The sequence below is a fragment of the Juglans microcarpa x Juglans regia genome, chromosome 3D (assembly GCF_004785595.1).
Source record: "Juglans microcarpa x Juglans regia isolate MS1-56 chromosome 3D, Jm3101_v1.0, whole genome shotgun sequence".
Classification (NCBI taxonomy): Eukaryota; Viridiplantae; Streptophyta; class Magnoliopsida; order Fagales; family Juglandaceae; genus Juglans; species Juglans microcarpa x Juglans regia.
Window position 1 is genome coordinate 15,445,683 of NC_054598.1, and position 22,246 is coordinate 15,467,928.

Consider the following 22,246-nt stretch of genomic DNA (forward strand, 5'->3'; position numbering starts at 1 on the left):
CGTTGACTCCACTCAAGCCACAAGCCCGTCACACTTCCTTTCTTCCATGATGAGTAGATCACGGCTTCTCCTCGTTCACACCTCTCTGTGTTCATTCCAGCCTTTAGTTTTTTCTAAGGGTAATGATACCCTTACAATGTTATACTACCTATTTACTACGCATCCGATGTGTATTTTTTTTTCTATTTTTTCTCTACAGCTGCCTACTTCTACGATGCCTACTTCTCTGCCCAAGTCCTTTCCATCACACTATCTGTCAGAAGCTTTAAGTTGACATACTTTATTTAAAAAATATATATATATATATATATATATATATTTTGATCTCTCTTAAAGGCTAAAGCCCCCGTGACACTCTCTCTCCTCTGCTCTCTCTCTCTCCCTCCTTCTCTCCTTCCTCTGCTCTCCCTCAAAGGAATGCCCGTCTTCTTTCGTTTTCAGTGGCTAGCCATGGTGCAATGTGTCGGTCGAGCCCACCCAACCCAGACATTCTCCACCGCAAGCCCAGACCTCCATCGGCGTGGGAACAAAGGCGCCGAGGTTTCAAAACCACAAATCTGACCCATTTTCATTTCCTTTCATCTCCACCTCTCCCGAGCACTTCAAAGGTGAGGATACTTCTCCAGAAATCTACTTCGCCTCTCTCTCTCTAAATCTCTTCTTGTCTTTTTATCTGTCTCGATTTTGGGCTATTTGGGAGATGCCACAGAAGGGTGTTGCCGCTGTCGTCGCCTTGCACAGCCCCACCTCCTAAGCTTCCAGGTACTCCGATTCATTTCACATAAGTTTTTCCTTTAGGTGCTTGGTCATTAGCCCTTTAACAGCTTTTCTTTTGTTGTCTTTCCTTTCATTTGCCTTCCATTGACATATACTCTAATATGGAGATAGATTCTCGTAACGCAAGATGAAATAAATTGAATTTTTATATTGTCGCCGCACCACTCAAATTGAAAAATTTAGACTTGCTTACACGAAATGAAATAACTTTTAAACCCTCCGGTACTTGATTGTTTTAGTTTCGTCAGAATATAGTTGGTACATTTACAACAAAGAAAAGAAGATGAAAGGTAAGTGAGGGGCGGTTTTCTTGAAGTAGAACTATTAATCTTGATGATACTGTGAAGGCAATCAAAACAAATAGAGGGATCAAATCTATTTTTGCTATGGCAGGTTATAGGTGGATTAGAGCTTGAGGAAAAGATCTAGTTTGAATCATTGGGAAGTTATGAGTGGTCACTTATGCTATAGCTTACCTTAATAGACAAGCAAAAAATGAAGAACTATAAGCTTAGGTTGCTTCTAGATCAGTAATTTCTCATCGGGAAGTTAGATTATCATCAGGCCTATACTTTGATATGGCCTCTTTACTTGCCAAGTTTATTTACATTGTCTTGTGTACCAATCAAAAAAAATTTATATTTTCTTGTGATATTTTCAGGTGGTTTTGATGTTTTGTATAGTGGAGGAAAAGACAGATTGGTGCTAAAAGTATGCACAATGGAGGAAACAAGAAAATGTGACTACTTAGAGTAGAATCTTGAATTCTCATGTATTCTTGGAATGAAATATTATGACTAAGGTTGTAATAAGCTACTTTGTAATATTGTATCCAATTGGAATGAATATTATGACTCAATATTTATCAGATGACTTAATCCAAGGATTGTTATTTGGCAGCAGTGTGAATGCAGTATTTATTTGTGTATTAAGGATTGGTTTGCACAATATGACTTGTACATAATCACCATTTTTCATGACCCAAATATGTATGTGGGACGTATCAAGGATTCATCATTGTAATGCTGTAAAAAGTTGTGCACAATTTGAATTGTACGCAATCCTACCAAATGTACAATGGGAATGACCTGCTCAATAAATCATAAATAACACTTTTATGGGATTTCATTGGTGAGAAATAAAATTTGTATAATTTCTCGCTTGGTACATAAATATCCCACTTAGTGCGATCAGGCGCAGCCCCATTTTCTTTATAAACAAGATTCTACATAAGCACACAACTACAAGAGAATAAAAAAACTGCACTAATTTTAGATTGTTGACCTCTCACTAATATCAATTGCATCTCTTCTTTCTTTATAATCGTTGAAACGAAGCTGGGGTTTCAAAACAAGCCATGATCCTGAAAATATCACAAGACAAACAAGTAAAGTTACTGAAAATCCATGTTTACAATTCCTTGCCTCTATAATTGATGTGATTGCACAAAAGAGATGAAATCAAAGTAATTTATTTTCCTATTCCCTATTTCAGCTTCATGATTTATCTAACGCACTGGGGGGAAATAAAAAAGTTATCTTTTTGACAGAATTGATGATTCTAATCATCCTAATAACTAATAATAGCTTCAACAAGGGAAGATTACATCAACAACATATTTTTTCATAATGCAGAACATGGTTTCAGCCAAAGGCAAACAACAAATACATTTGCAATAGACACATAGAGATCAACACACTCAGCAATACAGGCACTCCTCAGCTTAATTAAGGTATCAAACAACTTAATATGTCTACCTTCCATCATAAACAAATACACCAGTGGCTACTTCAATTTAACAGCTTCCTTGCAAAATGGTGCTAATGAATGGATCTATAATCCCAAACCTGCAGTATATTGTTATACTAGTGATTCTACTATCTTGAGTAAAATTTAATTTCAGCATAATGAATTTAATATACATACAAATATCGGTGTAGGAGTAGCATAAGAGTTAACATCATCCAAGAGTTGGAAAGACGGTTGTACCAATCAAGAGAAGACAAGATACCCACAATTAATATTCTCAAAGAATCAATATTATATAATTAGAAAAGAAATGAACAATACCATAGTTGATTGAGCAGTAGACGCTCTAGGAAAATCATGCTCAGGCAAGCTAAGCGAGCCAACATCTACGACAACGGTTCTATCTAGGCGTGACCTATTCTTCTGTTAAAAATTTTAAGACATATAGTTAATGTCGATATATTACAAAATATAATTAGAACCATAAACTACAGAAACTACCTGACTTAGACTTTGAGTCTTTCTTGCTTTCAACCGATTCACTGCCTTCTCAGCTGATGATTGTTTCCTCTTAGAAACTGGCCTACCTTTACTACGAGCAACAACAAGACTTTTTAATTTTTCAGACCCATTTGTCACCCTTAATGAGTCAGTAGAACGATTATCACACACTGGCTAGACCTCAACCCACTCCAGCTTTAACTTACTTAATTGAGTCATTAACTTCGCACAACCTTCATCTGAGGTGCTTGCAATTAAAGAAATCTCGTAAAAAACCTTGTTCAATTTATTCATTCGGTATGCATTTGGACTATAACTCAGATCATCGCGACTACTTCGAACAAGTGTGTAATCTCGTTTCAGGTCCTTCCTCCACCTATCAAGTATATATTTTGCAGGCACCTCTTCCTTATCATGAAGTGTCAACACACGGATAACATGTCTACACAAAATGCCCTTAAAAGCAAACAAATGACATGTGCAGCTAGCTTCGCACTCTTCCTCGTTAAACTCAACAACATATTTTGTACTTTTTCTAAACCCATCCATAACTTGGACTTAATCAGCCACATGATATGTAAAAATCCCTCCTTCACTTCGAACCATTGACGCGCAACAATAAATCAAACCTCTTAACTCTTCTTGAACTTGTTTAAATTTTAAATTTGTATAAACTACTTGAAACTGTCTCTCAATGCCATAAAAAGTAATGCACGGAATTTGTGTGTGGAATGAACTAAAGTCAGCTGCAAGTTCATTCTCATTCTTGCGTCTAAGTGCATTATCATATTGATCTACAAACTGCTTTAAAGTTGTCTTTGAATTTATGTAATCATCAAAGAACGCATTCATACCCTCGCTTCTCTGAGTAGATGACATTCCTGCCCAAAAGTCATTCCTGACGTACGCTGGCAACCATAGATGGCGCTCAGAATATAACCACTCAAGCCATGAATGATCATGCAAATCAAAACTGTCAAGAAGTTGCTGCCAACACTTATTGAATTCATCACGACTCAACGTGTCATAAACACACATGTGTGAACAATCCAAACATTAGTTGTTGAATTACCCATGATATGCCACAAGGAGATAACACCGCATTCAAGAAATAATTGAGGAAAACGAATACCTATGCAGCTGACTTTTAATATCATCTTATTGACTGTAGGCTCCAAATTTTTCGGAAACTTTTTTCATAATATGCTACAAGCAAAATCGGTGTCGAGATTTCGGAAACACCTTTGCAATTGCATTTTGCATAGGTTTATCTTGGTCTGTTATTATGGCTTGTGGTGCGCAACCATTCATGCATTTAAGCCATGATTCAAAAACCAAACGAATATGTCCATATCCTCTCCAGAAATCAGGCCACATCCAACTAAAATTGATTGGCTATGATGATTAACTCCCACAAAAGGAGCAAATGACATTTTGTATGCATTGGTCAAGTACGTTGTGTCGAAAGTTATTACATCACCAAATGATTCATATGCAGCTCTACTACGGGCATCTGCCCAAAACACATTCCTCAATCTGGTTTCATCATCAACATCCATGATATAAAAGAAACCATCATTTTGCGATTGCATACGAGTGAAGTAGTTTTGTAGTGCTTCAGCACCTCCTAACCCAAGCCGAAGTAATCTCACCTCACGTATGTAATTACGTGCATCTCTTTCTCCAAATGTGAGATTCTCATATCCTCCTGCCTCAACGACACAAGAACTGTAGTTCTTGCTCAATTGAATGCCAGGCATATCATTATATTCTAATCTTCTCTTGCTCGACTCATCCAACCTCTTATGACATCTAATATATCTTGCTTTTCCTGGACTGAGAGTATGATTGTGCTCAAGGACAACATGGGTCAAACAAAACTCTCCCTCGGAACCTAATATGGCATTGATCTTTGCCTTGCATCCGTTATGTTCCATCGGCCTTGGTTTGAGAATATTCGACGTTGTGCTCACAGACGTACCTTGACAGACACAAGCAAGGGTGAAATACCTTATTTTCCTATCATCTCCCATTTTAGAACTTCGCTTTGTCACTCCGAACCCAACTTGCTTTGCATAACTCGTGTAGTATGCCCTTACTTCCTCAACTGATGAAAATGACATTCCTACTCTTGGCTCTTCAACAACATCCTTATTTCCAACATTTTGTTCCATCCCTACATAACATAACAAATAAAGAAAAAAAAATTAATAAGCCTGCAAATAAAAAAAAATCAATGAAACATGTAAAAAGAGTAAATAATACATCAAATATGGCATACATACAACAAAAATACGCACATAAAAAAATTTAAAGTTGTGAATTTATCATTTATATTAATTTTGGTTTAACTTTAATCATGGGTCAAAACATCTAGTTCATTGTGCGAAGTTAAGAAGTCCTATTTAACTCTATTTGGTTTCACTTGTAAGTTAAATTCATATACTTGGTTTCCAAAAAAAAAATTACGTATTAAAAAATATGCTTGTAAGCATAATTATCATATTATTTAATTAGGATATGTATTAAAGTTAGGGTACTCTGTTTGGTTTCATTTGTAATTACATAAAAAAATCTTATTTAACTTATAAGTGAACCATATGTGTATTTTTTGTCCATACTTAATGTAACATTTGTATTAATTTTGGTTTAACTTTAATTATGCTTGTATTTTCTTATACAACATTCACTTGTACTGGTGACAAATACACAATTGGTAATTGATTGTGCAAAAATACTCAACTAATTACACAAGCAAAAATGAGAATTATAATAATAAATTAAATTTACTTGTAAATATTCAACTAATTACATAAGCAAAAAAGATTAAATTTACTTGTAAATATTCAAATAATTAAATTAAATTAAATTTACACAAGTGGCAAATACACCCAAAAATTCATTGTGAATGTTCAATTGATTATACAAGCAAAAATGACAATTTCATTACATAAGCAACTGCCAACTGATTTGTTCATACCGCAATAGGTGCGACACGGATGCACGACGGAGGTTGGACAGTTCTCCTCACCGCAGGCGGTGCATTGATGGGCTCGAGAGTTGGGCTTCTCGTCTGGGCACGTCGTCTGGGCTCGATGTTGTTTGGGCTTGACGTGTATGGGCTCAAGGGTGGGTTGGGCTCGTCGTTTGGGCTTGACGTGTTGGGCTCCAAGGGTGGGCTCAAGGGTTGGGCTTCACATTGTTTGGGCTCAGTGGGCTCGACGGTGGTAATCCCAAAAAAAACAGACGGGAAACGGATGACTTTCAAGCTGTAAGGAGCGAAACCGTGGAGAGAGAGAGAGAGAGAGAGAGAGAGAGAGAGGGCGAGAGAGACGAGAAGGAGGGGCTCGTTTTGGCGCCATTTGAAAGTTTTGTTTTCATGCTTTTGACAGGAAAAAGGACAAGAGTAGAAAAAAAATAAAAAATAAAAATAAAAGTCACGTGGGAAGTAGAGAAAAAAATGTGTAGCGGAGTTTTCATGAGGGGCTTTAGTCTTTAAGAGAGACCAAAAATATATATATTGTAAATAAAGCATGTCAACTTAAAGCTTCTGACAGATAGTATGATGGAAAGGATTTGGGCACAGAAGTAGGCATCGTAGAAGTAGACAACTGTAGAGAAAAAATAAAAGAAAAAAAAATACATGTCAGATACATAGTAAATAAGTAGTATAACGTTGTAAGGGTATCATTATCCTTTTTCTAAACGGAAGTTTTGGCATTGGTTTAAATTCCGTAGGTCAACATGTGGTCATATCTTTTTGGATAATTCAAAATGGCCCTTTTGAGTTTTGTCGTGTATCACAATTTTAATCTGGTTTCAGCTTTCCATATAGCCCCTACATGTTTCTCTGTTATTTCAAAAATGCCTTCAACCACGCTTCAAGTTAGACATGCAGCTTTTCCTGTGTTAAATCAAATCACAACTTGTTTCCTTTCTAAGAAATAATACCCGTAGACTTCAAGTTTATCTTATAGTCTGCTTGTATTAGTTGGGGTCTATTACTTATACTGATGCACAGAATATTTATGGAATTTTAATTATATTATTATGTATAATTTTTACAATCAAATTATTGTAGTAAATCATAAAAGTTTAATTTTATATTTTAACACTATAAATATGATGCAGACTATTTTATGAAATGACCTTCACTTTTTAATTGATAAGTTCAGGTAAAGTATAATTTCCTATTAGGTTAAAATTTGAAAGTGAAGATATGTTATTACTATTTAAATCATTTTAATATTTATTAATTTAGTATACAATAGAATAATTATTAAAGTTCTCTGCATAGTATTTAATTAATTAAGTAAAATATTATAATTAGTGACATATGGTATTTCGTATAGGTAACGGTCTGCGAAGCAAGAATTTAGATTTAGCGATACAAGATAAGTAATTTGATCACAAATTAGGATCATCACATGTTAGTTAGATAAATTATTATTAATGTCAATTCTTGATAGCCTCTTTTACGTACCACGTATGTCATGATTATGCAAACATGTCATCCAGTATAATATACGATCATGTCACTCTGCATCATATTCAGATTCAGAAATTATAATTATGTACATATTATGTCATGCACCTCACGTTACATAAGACATGTAAGATATAATACGTTTAAGTGCAAAATAAGATCAGATCAGTTTAATCAGTTGGTCATTTAGATGCATGGTATTAATGCAATTTCAGGGTGGATATGCAAGCTACAGAATCAAGTGTGGTCCACCTTAGTATATCATAATACTATCAGTGGCTCCCCTTGCGGCAGCGGGATGTGAAGTTAGTGCACAATCTCGCACACATGATTAAGTGTATTAGTGAGTCAGATCAGTCAGTTAATTTAGATAAATCAGTTGTGCATAACATAAGAACCAGTATGAACAGTCATGAATTTAAGCTCTTAGCATGAAATTTTTATGAAAAATCCTATATTTCTTACGTTTACGTTGTGATGAACTTCTTGCTGAGTTTTTGAGTCATTTTAGTTTATTTCATGTTTTTAACCACTCAGGTGAGAATGATGAACACGAGCAAGCAGATCAAGATTAGGAGTAGTTGATTTAACTTCAAACTTCCTAGAATAAAATTTGCTTTTATGTCAAAATTTTGTTCAATTTATTTATTTAATATTTTTGGAAGACATTTTATTAGAAAAATCATTTTATTAAAAAAAATGATAATTTTATGTTATTAAATAAGATATCTCTTACCGGGTTACATCTTATGAAAATTACATGACACTCATAGCCTACGGGAAGGGGATGCTAAATGCCCATTTAATCTTGTACTTTTACGATTAAATTTCATATATGTTTACTCGATTCTATTATGACTTCAACTTGTGCTCGCGAATTCTTAGTTTTTTTCCTCTTCTTGCTAGGAGAAGAGAAGGGCGAGAGAATTCTATTCATCTTTCTATTTTTCCTCCATCATCTCTGTATTTTAAAAAAAAAAAAAACACTTCTTGATTTGTATTTTTAACCTTTTTGTGATTTTTTGTTTGAATTTGAGGATTTTAAGTCAACAGGGCAACCAAAATGAAGCAATGCATGCTCGATGCTCCTGGCAAGCGATGGCAGAGTGAGGAGAGAGAGCACTACCAAGCAGAGAGAGAGAGAGAGAGAGAGAGAAATGGGTGAAAGAGAGGAGAGGGGAGAAAAGAAAAGTTGGATTTACTTGCATGTTGTGCCGTTCCCTCATTTTTTCTCTTAGGTTAGATTTGGATAGTGAGTAGAGATGAAAGTTAAAATTTGAATAAAATATTGTTAAAATATAATTTTTTAATATGATTATTATTTTAAGATTTGAAAAAGTTGAATTATTTATTGTATTTTATGTGAAAATTTGTAAAAGTTATAATGATGAGATGAGATGAGACGAGATGAGATGAGACGAGATGAGATGGATTGAGAGTGTTTTTCAATCCAAACTGAGCCAATGCTTATGTGTCAAAATTCTATTGGTGGGTGTAAAAGCCCCTATATCACTCGTCCCTCTACCTAAAATAAAACACTTAGGTGAGGTATGGATAGTGAATTGAGATGAGATGAAAGTTGAAAGTTAGGTGTGAGGGCAAACACACCATCCGTCTCCCCCCTCCCCCAATGGGGCCATGGACCTTCGGCCCAGAACATTTTTCTAGGCCCAGAAACTGCGGAAACAGGTTCTGGACCATTTTGGGCACATAAATTAACAAAAAAAAAAAAGAAAAAAGAATTTACAAGAATAAATATAATATACAAATTAAGAGAAAATGAAGTACTACTAACACCTAATAAATTAATAATAATAACTAAACTATTATAATAATACAAATTAAAATAAAACAATTACAAAATTATAAATATAAAACATAAAACATTGTATCAACATTAAAAATAACTGAATCACTAAATACATTGAACTAAGTGAGCTGTTTGACATGTGGGGTGAGTGGTCAAGGGTGGAAAGACATTTAATTAGTGCTACTCACTATGTGATCATAAAATCTGAAATATTAACAATTTAATATGAAAATCAATTAGAATTATAAACAAGAAAAAAAAATTAAAATTACAAACATATATTAGAAATGAAAAAATAAAAAACTAAAATTTGACTAACCAAGATGAGATGTAGATCAAAATGAGAATAGATGAGAATAGATCATTTGAATTTTGGTCTTTGCAAGGTATTAGGATTGAGACTTGAGCTGCGCATATGACAGTAAAATTAGAAAAGCTAAAAAAATACAAGAAAACTAATTAGATACCAAAAATTATATAAATACAAAAAATAATTAAAAAGCAATACAAATTGTACAAACCTTTGGCAAATGGCAATGGTGAGTCCAATACCACGAATTCATATTGCAGCGGAGGTTGACGTCGTCTCATGTATTGCTACAACAATTAAATTTGAAATTAATACCGACAAAATGAATATAAATTAATCAAAATAATAAAATGAAATCAACGATTACCAGATCCAGGTTTATCACCACTCTCCTCCTCATCGGTCTCCTTAAAGTCAAGAACATCCGGAATATGAATTTTCGTCCCTTTGATCCAATTCTGCGTGCAAATCAATACCTCCACAGTGGTAGCAGACAATGAACTACAGAATGAATCCAATATGCTCTCTTTGGCACTAAAGGCCGATTCTGAGGCAACGATACTAATATAGATGGCCAAAATACTGCGAGTTACCTCTCCAAGGATGAGATATTTCATAGCATTGGTCTTCCACCATGCTAATATATAAAGTTTTCGTGTATATGAGAGAAGATCCCATACCAAATATCTTTCTACCTCTAACTTCGCCTCCGTAGATTGACAGACTAGTAGGAGATTCTATGAGAGGCTCTCAACCCACACCAACTTACGCTTTTTCCCAGCCTCGGTTTCTGGAGGAGGCGGTAGGGTAGGTGTAGGTGTAGGTGTATTACCACCCCTGATCATGATAAATTCATCAAACAATTTACCAAGAGTTTCTCTAACCATTCCAATAAGCTCAGCCCATGCATTCCTGTGCACAAGTTTCAGACCATATATCATGCCATCAATCTTAATCTGGATGTCAAGAGCAATAACTACATATAACAAAATATTTAGCCTACTCAAATCTCTCTAATACTTGTCATATTGACCTTCATCATCAATGTCATCTCCCGTATCCTAATATGTCACTCCTATACATTTCATCTAATTCTTCTTTCACCCTACATATTTGTTGATAGAAATCATTGGATGTAGGGTAGAAAGAACCAGATAGCCTCAATGTGACCAAGTAGAAAAGTTTTAAAAAATCTACAAAAATAGCAACAACCTCCCAATCATCATCAATAGGCTTTCCTAATCCCATGCTTATCAAAATATTTGACATATTGAATGTCTTCATTACCCAATAATTCAAAAGCCGCCTTATATTCTTGGGTCGCCTCCAATATCAAGAAGGTTGAATTCTATTTTGTAGGAACATCAGTATAAAACCCTTTTTGGATGTTAAGCTTGTTTTCCTCACAACAACTTTGAATTTTTCCAATCTAGCAGGAGAAGATATTGCAAATCTCACAACCTTTCTAACTCGTACAACCGAGTCATCAACATCTTTCAACCCATCAGGCACAGTTAAATTCAAAATATGTGCAGTACATCTAACTTGCAAACAGTCACCACCCAAGATTGTTTTATTTGTCTCTCTAAGATAGGTCTTAAGATATTCCAAGGCAATATCGTTAGATGAGGTATTATCAACTGTAATTATCAAAACCCGTGTCAACCTCCACTTCTTTACTGAGACCTCTAAGGCCTTCCCAACCGTCTTACCCTTGTAATCGGAAATTTGATAAAACTTCATAATTTTCTTGTGTAGTGTCCAATCATAATCATTGAAATGCACAGTCAAAGACCTATAATTATAATTTTGGACGGATGTCCAAGTATCAGTAGTGAAGCAAACTACTTCACCCGCCAATTGGCCCTTCAACAAATCTTTCTCTTTCTTGTAATGTTTTTTAACATCATTTGCCAGTGTGTGGCGAGAATGAAGATTAAATTTAGATTCTAAGCAATTAGAATATTCCTGAAACTCTCTCCCCTCCACAAACTGAAAAGGTAGCTCATCCATGATAACTATATGAGCTAACTTTCTTTTACACTTATTAAAATCATACTTAGTATACTCCTTCAACGTTAAACCCCCACTACTCCCATTCAAATTCTTTTTTAGTCCAATCTCTACTCTAGATTGACTCTTCACTAGTAAGGATTTTAATATTAAACTCTTCTTGCATTCTTCTTCTAAGTGGACCTTTAATTGGGATGTATCATGTTTCTTATAGTGACATCAATAGAGTTTACCACAATGGTTACACTTATTTGGGGGTTATTGAGGTTACCACCTTCTAGTTTGGTAAAGTGAGACCAAATTATGGAAACCGATTTCTTACTTTGTGTGGCCTTGGGGCAAGGCAAGAGTTCGTCTCCGTAAGGTTAGAACTAGGGTTCGTGGGGTTAGTGTTATGTGTAGGGTTAGGTGTTGGGATAGGGATAGTGATAGGGATAGTAGAGCTATCACTAAAATTTGTCAGACTAAACATTCTTGATTCCCCAAAACAATAAAAAATCATAAATGAAAACATACCACTAACATCATCAATGCCACATATTCACAACAATACCAAGGATTCACATAATGATAAAAAAGATTACAATTAAAGTCACCATTTCATGCAATAAAAGTCACCATTGAAAAAAAAAACAAAAAAAAAAAAGATTTGCAACAATTAGAAAAAAGAAGATTGCAATAAAAGATACCATTTCATGCAAAGATATCCAAAATTTGGACTAATCTGGCCCAGAACAGCATTCCTATGAGAATATGCTAAAACTAATAATTGTTATATATTTCTTGACCATCCATCAAGTATTGATACGAGAATTTGCTACAACTAATAATTTTACAGACTGTAGGGATTGAACAATCTTGCTAATTTAACAAGTTTCTCTTGAACAAATGTCTCTAGAGCTTCAAGCTATTTACAATGTCACTAATAAAGCTGATGAGAAACTCTTTTCTAAATTTCTCAAATAATAAAGGATGTTGACCGTCAAACTTATTAACACCCACACACACATATACATTAAGGGTAAATTCCATTTTACAGCCCTAAACTAACAGTCACGCCAAAATAAACACAATTTAATCAGAGGGACCGAGATTTTGTAAAAACCAATTTCAACCATTTACAATTTTGAGAAAAAATCTACTAACAAGCCATAGATTCATAAACCCTAATATGCAAAATTATAAGAATTTTCACAAATTAGATATCATAAACTCAATGAAAAGCTCATAAACCCTAGGAATCCCGAAAAAAAAGGCCTCCATAAATTTATAACCTTAAATTAATTTAGGAGTTTCAATATTGAAGCTCCAAACATAATTAAGAGGTTCGGATTGGAACCCAAAACTAATTTAGAATTCCAACTAAAATCCTAAAGTCACCAAAATACACAAAAACATTAACACAAACATCACAAAATACATGCACCAATCGAATCACCACTGCACAAAGATACAATCTCATCCTCCAACTCTTCCATTTAATCCATATCCTTCCTCCAACCTCTATAACTCAAAATAAAAAAAATAAAAAAAAAAGAAATAATCGGATTCGATTATTACCTTCGACAATAGAGATGCAGATGGACGATGATAGCTTAGTGCATACAACTGACGTACGGTGAGGACAACGGAGATGAGAGAGAGAGAGAGAGAGAGAGTTTAGTAAGGGTGCGAGAATAGAGAAAGGGGCAGGGAGAGTCCACCAGGCGACCAAACCGATCGGACAGTCCATTAACTTTTTTATTTTTCTCTTATAAAATAATTAAATAAGAATAATAAAAAATGCTAATTAAAAGAATAAAAGTATTATTACTCTTACGTACGACAAGGATTAAAAAACACAATTCCAAAAGAACAGAAATAGAGGTCCCCTCCCCTTTCCACTTTATGCACGCGTTTTATGCTTCACAAAGAGTAATTTTATATATAATTTTGTTTAAAAAAATAATAAGATTTAATTTTAAAAAATTAATTTTTTTTTTACATAAATCTCATATTTTATTCCATTTTTTTAAAATAATTACGTGACACTTTAACAATTCTATAAATTTCTTTTCTTATCTTTTATTATATATATATATTATATATATATATATATATACACACATACGTATACATATATATGGTCACCTAACTGCCAATGTGTGAGAAGCGTGACTCTATAGTGTGGCGTTTGGCAGTTGGTCTGGGTTTGTAAATATATTTAAAAAATAAAAAAATATATATCAATATACTTAAAATTATTTTTTTAATTATTAAGTAAAAAAAAAATTTAATTTTAACCAGTAACCAAATAGAAGTATCAACTTAAAGCCGCGTAGTAAACTTTCTCTTGTCAAAAAGTTTGTTCAAAGTCATGAGAACAGAACAGAACAGAACAAATTCTATATATTATATAAAGAAAAAGCCCAGCTTCTAGCTAGTTAACTCCTAAACCAACGCAACCAATAACCAAATATTTTAATACAACTGCCACACAAGCAAACCACTTCCATCCACATTCAAACTAGAACTTTGTAACCAACCTAGCTATATCTATCTGCTCCATCATCCCTTCAGTCTGGCTGAAATCCATCGGCATTCAGAGACATCCTCTTTCTTTTTCACTTCCTTGGCTCCATTAATAATCATCATACGATAATGTCAACAAGAATTCAGCAGTACATCTTTCCCTCCCTCATCTCACTCCATCTCCTCTTCATCCTTCGCTCACCTTCAGGAATGTCAACAATAATATATGTAATGTTATAGACATATATTTATGGCTCTGTGTTTGTAGTTTACATGTAGTTAGCGCGCAGTTGGCTAGATGATACTTGGGTTGAGTCGTTGGTTTGGACTAGTAGACATGTCACTGCAAATTCATATACAAGCTGTTAATTTTCACCTAAAATGATAGAGTAACAATCCATCTAGAAAAATTCTTGGGAGAAGTTATTATTTGACAGCAGCCACTGCACATCCTAGCAAAATTACCGATTACTCCCTGCAACAAAACTCACGTGTTTTTCAGATTTTCACTCATTTGAATTTTGTCATCCCCATCTCCCAACAAACCTCTCCCCATCCCCAACTCATTCCCGTCTCACCCTCCCCCCACCCTTCGTCTCACCTATCCTCCCCCTCCCCCCCACCCACCCAACCAACCCCCACGTCGCCCAATCTGTCCCCAAACCCTCCCTCTGCTCTAAGGCTGCAACCATCCCTCTGCCCAGCACCACACATTCTCTCCCTCAACCCTCCCTCTGCCTAGCAACTCTGTTGTCTTCGAATATCCCTCTATGTAGCATCCCCTCCAACGGGCTAAGGTATTTATTCTTATAAAATGCGTTCAAAAAGGATTATATGAAATTCTAGGGTTTGATTATATGATAGCTTACATTTAATATTGCATTCACTGTTACCACCATTGTTAGAGAAATGTTTATTACATTTAGCCTCTGCCCTAGTTGCCCCTGTTACCACCATTGTCTCTATCTAGTGATAGATAATGACTCTTTTCTCATGTTTTGAGGGGAAAAAAGAATTTGGTTGATACTAACTCTAAACATGCTGATATTTGAGAATGATTGACAGGATAAACATTTCTGGCATGTTGGTTTTTGAAAATTCTGATGTTTTAGGATGTTGGCAGATTCTTATAAATTGTATGCATTTTTTTAAAAAATTTTCTCATATATATCATAATGTGGAAGGCATCATGCAGTTGTGGTTCTGATAAACCTTCTAGGCATATTGAATAGATACAAAGAGTCTAGAAGTGCTACTTCATGATTAGGATCTCTTGGATATCTCAGTAATGCAATTAATTAACAAAAGTGTGAAGTATATTCATGCCTAATATTGTGTATCAGCCCATATTTTACCATCGAAGCCCCTGAAACTTGCGTATGTGCTTCTTTTTCACGATTATAATTTTACCCTCAAGGTGCCAGCTAGCTACTGCGAGTGTATGGTGATGAAATGTGAGGCTTGATTAATACATTTTTTTTAGTTTCCTTGCTTGTGACACTGATAGCCACATTGACATTTAATTGTCCATTCTCAGCATTTTCACAAGGCCATGGGAGGCATGTAACACTACAGTAAAAAATGCATTTTCAATTTTGTAGTTATATTTTGGAAGCTTGCTCCCAAAATGAAAGAAAAGCTTCCACTGGATTTTGATGAAGATGCATATAATTTTATTTGATTATACTTATCAAAAAAATTTTTGTTTGATTTGTGTTAGTGATTTAGCTAAGAGCTGCAAGGTTTGGAGGTCTTGGTAGTGGACCATTTGACTAGATAAGGCTCTTATAAGCTTGTAGTTATGTTATGCTTGGAAGATATGGGATGATGTATTGCTTCGCGAGCATGAAGATCGTAAAATGGAAGATGAAGTACAAGAGAGAGACAACTCTACGAAATGAAAAGCAAAAATTATTTTGTTTGTACTGGATTGTCACAATTGTAATAGTTTTGACTTCATTCTGATAAACTGTATGTAAATAGCACGTTGGAGTATATTGTTTTTGAATAGATCAATTGTAATGGTACTCCCCCTATGTAGGTTCATTAAATTAACATTTGAAATAAAAAGTTGTGTAATGAAAACAGCTTGTGCACATCTCATGAATGATTTCAGTTTTGATTCCATTTTTGCTAATGGTGCAACATTAAGCTTGAGTGTGAGTGTTGCTGCAACAGCCAAAGTCATTTTTTTTAAGCAATAACAAGATTAATAGTTCTACATCATAAGAAGGAAAGGAAATCCAACTTCAACATTGAACCAAATTGGTGAATTCTTAATAATTAAATTGAGAAAGGAAGTGAACATTTTTTTTCACATCTCACAGTGAGCAATCTGTTAACAGAAACAAAAACTGAGAATGGAAGTGAACATATTTCACTATGAAGACAAAATTCTTAATAATGTCCAAAATAGAGATCTGAGCATATCCTAAGAGTAACACATACTTCTACATTATCATGGAAGACACAATTCAACAAAAACTAGGAGCCCATTGCCTGGTTGCATCACCAACATTTTTCACAACCGAATCTTTCTCATTCTGCATTACATTGAGGAGTTCTACAACTCGAGATGGGGCTGTGAGCCCATCTTTCATCTCAGCCAAAGTAACGAAGTTCTCCGGTGTCATCCTACTTCAAATACCAAGTTTCTAAGTATCAAAGAAGTCCTTGACATGCTGATGCATTTTCTCCCATTGAAAGTGCTGCACAATGAGGAATAGAGCTGCATGCACTGTCGCCCTCCCAAACCCCGATTTGGGCCTGCTTATATTTAGGATTTGTAGATGCTCCAATTTGCATGATTTTGTGTGTCAAAATCCGCAAATTGCTAAAATGAGTCATATTCTGTAACAAAGTTATAACCCAATTGGTTTGCAGACTTTATGCTTAGCAGATGCAATTACAACTGTTTGCCCAACTTCAAGTCCATTCAGACCAACATGGATATTTATAGAGTTTGTGCAGAAAATCACCAAAACCCCATATATAGCTTTTATATCCATCCTGTGGCATCAGAAGATAATGGTAAGGTAGACTAGAAGGTTAAACAACTAAAATAAAGCTAATAACTAGGATTTCAAATGTGACAAGAATCTGCAAAGGCAGGCAGAAACTACTTTACACAATTAAACAGCAACAACATTTTCTTCCCTTGGGGATGGAGGAGATAAGTCACTATTTAAAATCCATGCAGATGATGTATCTAATTGCTGAAGTTTGGTATAACAATAGTTGTATGCCAGCATAAGTCATCAACAAAGGAAGAGTAGCAAATGATGGCAGCAGTAATTTCCTACTCTTCAAAGATTTCAAGGAAACACATAAGAAATTGAATCTAGCAATAGTTCAAGAAGAATGCAGAGGAAACAAATGCTTACAATTACAGAGCAGAAGCTATAGATGACTGGATACTCACACTCTCCAAGGGACATCAAGGACATTATTGACAAATCCAAGTAATGTCATGAAGCAGATGGATGCCAATGCTGCATTGTACTCAACAAGCCACTGCATCATTGATGTGGTAAACACATTTTTTCTAGTTGAAGCATTTCAAAATCAATAGATGTTAGAATAAGGGTACCATGAGCTTAAAGCCTCATATCACACGTTTCCCCAGAGATTCTATGTTTTTCTAGTGAGCCTCCTATAGCTCACTCAAGGGGACCACAATGGTCTCTACCTAAATATCCTGTACAGCTCAAACGAAACCAAAATTATCTTTATTTGTAGTTATGGACTAAGAACTTCCCAAGAGATAGTGAACTTTGGAATCGGATGTGAAGTTAGAATACTGAAATAAGATGGCCAAGACCAAGAAAACAATTCCAACAACAATACCCAGTGACTCAAGCCTGCAACAATTTCGAAATACTGTCATCAAGTTTAATAAGAGAAGTTAAACAGATAATTATGATATAGAGCTAAATGAATGAAAATAAAATGAGAGAACAAATAGAAGATAGCACTAACTACATAGTAATTTCTTTTCATTGAGCTTTGCATTTTCCTATGGCAAGTTTTGGTGTAAAAGTTTTGCCCTATGGGTTAACTTTCATAATCACCCACTATTACTAATAATAAGAAAAACCATGCAATCACAAATTGATTGATTATTCATGACATCTTAAATTTATGCTAGCAACTCCCCAAACTATTAATAGCTGAACATAATTAGAATTGTCCCCTCAAGCTTTTCTTTTTCGTTTGATAAAAAAGGAGCAACAAAGACATGAATACAAAGTTGATTCTAAGATCATTGTCAAATTAAAGAACTCGAACAGACATATTAAATCCAAATCAAAAAATGGGTGAGGAATCTCATATAATTTCCTTCACACATAACTTTGGGATACAGTACAATATCAGCTAAAAAAACTATATTGAAAAGATTCAACCGCACTTCACATTAATAATGATGGAAAAGTGATACAAACCTAGAAATCACTAATGTTATTTTTTTCACATGTAAAATTAGTAATATTATTGAAAAAATAATAGAAAGGGAAAATTGACACTTCATTAAACTATTGCAACCGAAGTTAATAATCCAACGGAAACCCTATTCATAAATTCGACTAGAACAAAAATTTAAAACATACCCAGTCGAAAAATTCAGTAAAAAAATCAATCTACAACGCATCCAGATGACAAAGTGAACTTACAACGAAAATCTAACATCATCCAGATGACAAAGTGAACTTACAACGAAAATCTAACATACTCCCGGATAAAAGGAAATAAAAATAAAAAGAAGACACAAGAAAATAGGAACCCAAAAGTAGAAAGCACTCACACTTTGAGAGTGCCTCCATAGGTACCCTTCTTGTTAGTATCGTAGCCAAAAAATTGCCATTGCGGACGTATTTGGAAGCCACGGGGATCATCTTACAGGTGACGAAGAACCCAACGAGGCTGACCCCCCCGCATTTATGAGGATTGACTTCTTGAGGTCCTTTTCGATCTTGTAGTGGTGGAAGATAAGGTACAAGTATGGGCTCAAAAGTTAGAGGGAGAGCTTCAGAATAAAGCCTGACTTTAAATTTAGTGGCGCAGTTGGAGGCTCCGTTGGAGTGGGATCTTGAGATTTGTGTCCTATGTTGGATGCGTCTGCTAAAGCTCTCTCGCGAGCTGCCATGGCAGGTTTCTCCTTCTCTGTGAAACGTTCCTTCTCTGAGCTAGCGCATCTCTGTTGTTGCTCTTTCGATTTCTACTTTCTAGGACCAGGCCAGAATGAAAGATGATAGATTTACGTCGCTCGGTTTTGCTGGACAGAGAGACGGCGTCGCCGGTGGCGGTGGGCAAAGGAAGGTGACGCGACATGGGTGAGGGAGTAGGTTTTTCGCGGGGCAAATTCGAATGAGGAAGAAAACTCATTTTTTAAAGGAAAAATCTTGTTTACTCCGTTCAAATGGGTGAGGGAGTCGCCTGGCAAGAGGAAGCCGACGGACGCGGGTTGGTGGCGAGGAAGGAGGTTCACGGGATTGAAACCTTGTTTACTCCGTTCAACGAGCTCACGGGACAGTGGAGGCGCTGAGCAAATGGAGGAGGGCCGCTCGGTGGCACTGACGAGAGAGACGGCGTCGCCGGGAGGAGCTGGGTTGTGGGTTGCGATGGAGCGTCTCTTTCACGGGATGAATTTGAATGGATGAAAATGCTACGGATTTGGAAATTCGATCAAAACATGTGTTTTGATTTAAAAAAAAAAATACAAAAAACCACAAGCATCCACGTAGTGAGTGCATTGTGTGCACCCACTACAGTGGATGCTATATAGAAGGACTCTATTCAATAACAGTAGTGGTAGACCGACATTTAGCGTTGGCCCCCCTCCAAAAATTTTTGAAAATTCAAAATAGCCCCAAGATTTTATTAAATATTCAATATAAATATAGAAAATGGACTCCCAAAAAATTTGAAATCTCCATATATATGCTCTATAAAATTTTTTAGAATTTTAATATACCTAGAAATATCTCTCTCTATTTTTTTTCTTATAGTCCTAAAATTTTGTATAATTTCTATATATTATATATTTTCAAGGATGTGGCCTCACCAAATTAAATTAAAAGTAAGTTTAGGAGAAATAATAAACTTATTAACATCGATTCCAAAGTCTTTTGTTATACAATAATATGTAGGCTTCTTAAATATATGGAGTCCAAATTGAAATTAATACAAAAAAAAATTATTTAAGATTGATAATCTATATGGAAAATAGTTGAGTGGTTTTATTCTCTAAACTTCATTAAGCAAGATAAAATTTATTTAAGATCTCAATTATAATATGACACAAAAATATCTAAATTTTATATAAAACTTAATAAACTAGTTTAGATATTAGAATAAATGATGACCTTTTAAAAGATCACTTAATAATTATTATGAAGAAATTAAAATCTAAATATTTCATTATACAAATAATAATAGATGAATATTATTTTATGAAACATTATTGTCAGAAATATGAAACATATTGTTAATGTTGTGTTTCGCACACCTTTGGACCAAGCTCCTACAACTCAGGTCTTCGGTAACGGGCCTGCAAAAGATGGAAATAAGTGCAACTTGGAGAGGGCAGCCTAGGGGCCGGGTAACCTCTAATGTCAAAGTTAATAAATATTCTTGAGAGTTTGTTAATAAGTAAAGGAATTTAGAAATCAGAGAGAGGTGCTGGCTATTTATACTATGGTGTGGGGTGGGTGCAAATAGTCTTTGTCTCCATGAAATCCGTGCCTTCTTTTATATTTCTACTGTTAGATCTTTTTTAATGCGATATGGCTCTGTGTTGGCTCCATAAATTTGGCATGTAACTTAGCAGTAATGCCATTAATGCGGCGTGGTTCCTTGACCCTGTGTCTGGTTTATATGAGCCATAGATGATCTGACGCCGATGGATCAAGGGTCCTCCGCATTTCCTGCTGCGCCCCACACAGGTCCCTGGGCTTTAAAGGCAGCCGAAAAATATCAGAATGATTTGTCTTTTCGACTGTTCGGCCCCCCTTCCAAGTAAACGTTTCGTCCCCTGCGTGGATTTGGGGGCCCTCGAGCCTGGTATTGGGCCGAAGCCCAGTGAACTTTAAGTAGTGGGGAAAATCCCCTTACACATATATTAAGTTGTGTTTTTAGAATCTTATTTCTACTTGTATGTATCAAATTATCGAGATCTAATTATATAGAAATATTTTTATGATTTTTTAATCTCTTTTTATTTTACACAAATGTGTCATATGGTAGAAAAATTGGCCCCCTCAAGAAAATTGCTGGTTCTACCACTGAACAGCAGCCAGACAACCATCCTGCTGGCTACTACTACGGGGTGGCCAAAATGGCACCATGGGCAGCCTAGATTAGGTCGTCTTGGTAGCTCGTATAATATTCTAGCAACCATGACAGTTCGATCTGGGCTACCCTGTGGTTGCGCCAAAGTTCTTTGGCTGCCCGTATCTATACTTTGGCCCCTATGGGCAACCCATGTCAGGTCATAGTGACGCCTAGAATATTCTAATCGAAAAACTCCAAACACAGGCATGATTCGGTCCTGGCCGCGGACGACTTCCTACATGGAAACAAAACACACCGTTTTAGAGTAAATAAAATGGTGCATTTAAGGGCAACCCATGTCAGGTCATAGTGACGCCTAGAATATTCTAACCGAAAAACTCTACACACAGGCATGATTCGGTCCTGGCCGTGGACGACTTCCTACATGGAAACAAAACACACCGTTTTAGAGTAAATAAAATGGTGCATAGGCAAGTTTGGGGGATGGGATGAAACATAAAATTCTCATCTCATCATTACACCTTTTTTAAATTCCCATACAAAATATAATAAACAATTCAACTTTTTCAAATCTCAATTCACCTTTTTTAAATCCTAATACAATAATAATATTAAAACACAATATTTTAAACTCTCAAACAAAACATAAAATTCTCATCTCACTCCCAAACCTGCCCTAGAGTCCACGAATTTATGCCTCCTTTCGACGCAAGCTGCACCGTTTTGCATTTGTGCCTTCAATCTGTCTCCCAAGAACTCTTTGCTCTCTCTGCTACAATTCCACCAAGATTTAAAATTC

General features: G+C 35.3%; 1 protein-coding gene, 1 long non-coding RNA gene and 1 pseudogene across 2 annotated transcripts; 1 reads left to right on the forward strand and 2 right to left on the reverse strand.

Annotated features, from left to right (window-relative positions):
* Window positions 1-4,334: 4,334 nt before the first annotated feature.
* On the reverse strand, window positions 4,335-5,201 carry LOC121255076 (protein FAR-RED IMPAIRED RESPONSE 1-like). Its single transcript, XM_041155367.1, has one exon. It carries the CDS (start codon window positions 5,199-5,201, stop codon window positions 4,335-4,337), a length of 867 nt encoding a protein of 288 aa, XP_041011301.1.
* A 9,516-nt stretch (window positions 5,202-14,717) lies between these two features.
* On the forward strand, window positions 14,718-16,279 carry LOC121253827. The gene is made up of 2 exons (XR_005938508.1): window positions 14,718-15,004; window positions 15,886-16,279. It is a non-coding gene; the product is annotated as an uncharacterized LOC121253827 (long non-coding RNA).
* Window positions 16,280-16,459: 180 nt separating this feature from the next.
* On the reverse strand, window positions 16,460-19,534 carry LOC121253826 (annotated as a pseudogene).
* Between the last annotated feature and the right edge of the window lie 2,712 nt (window positions 19,535-22,246).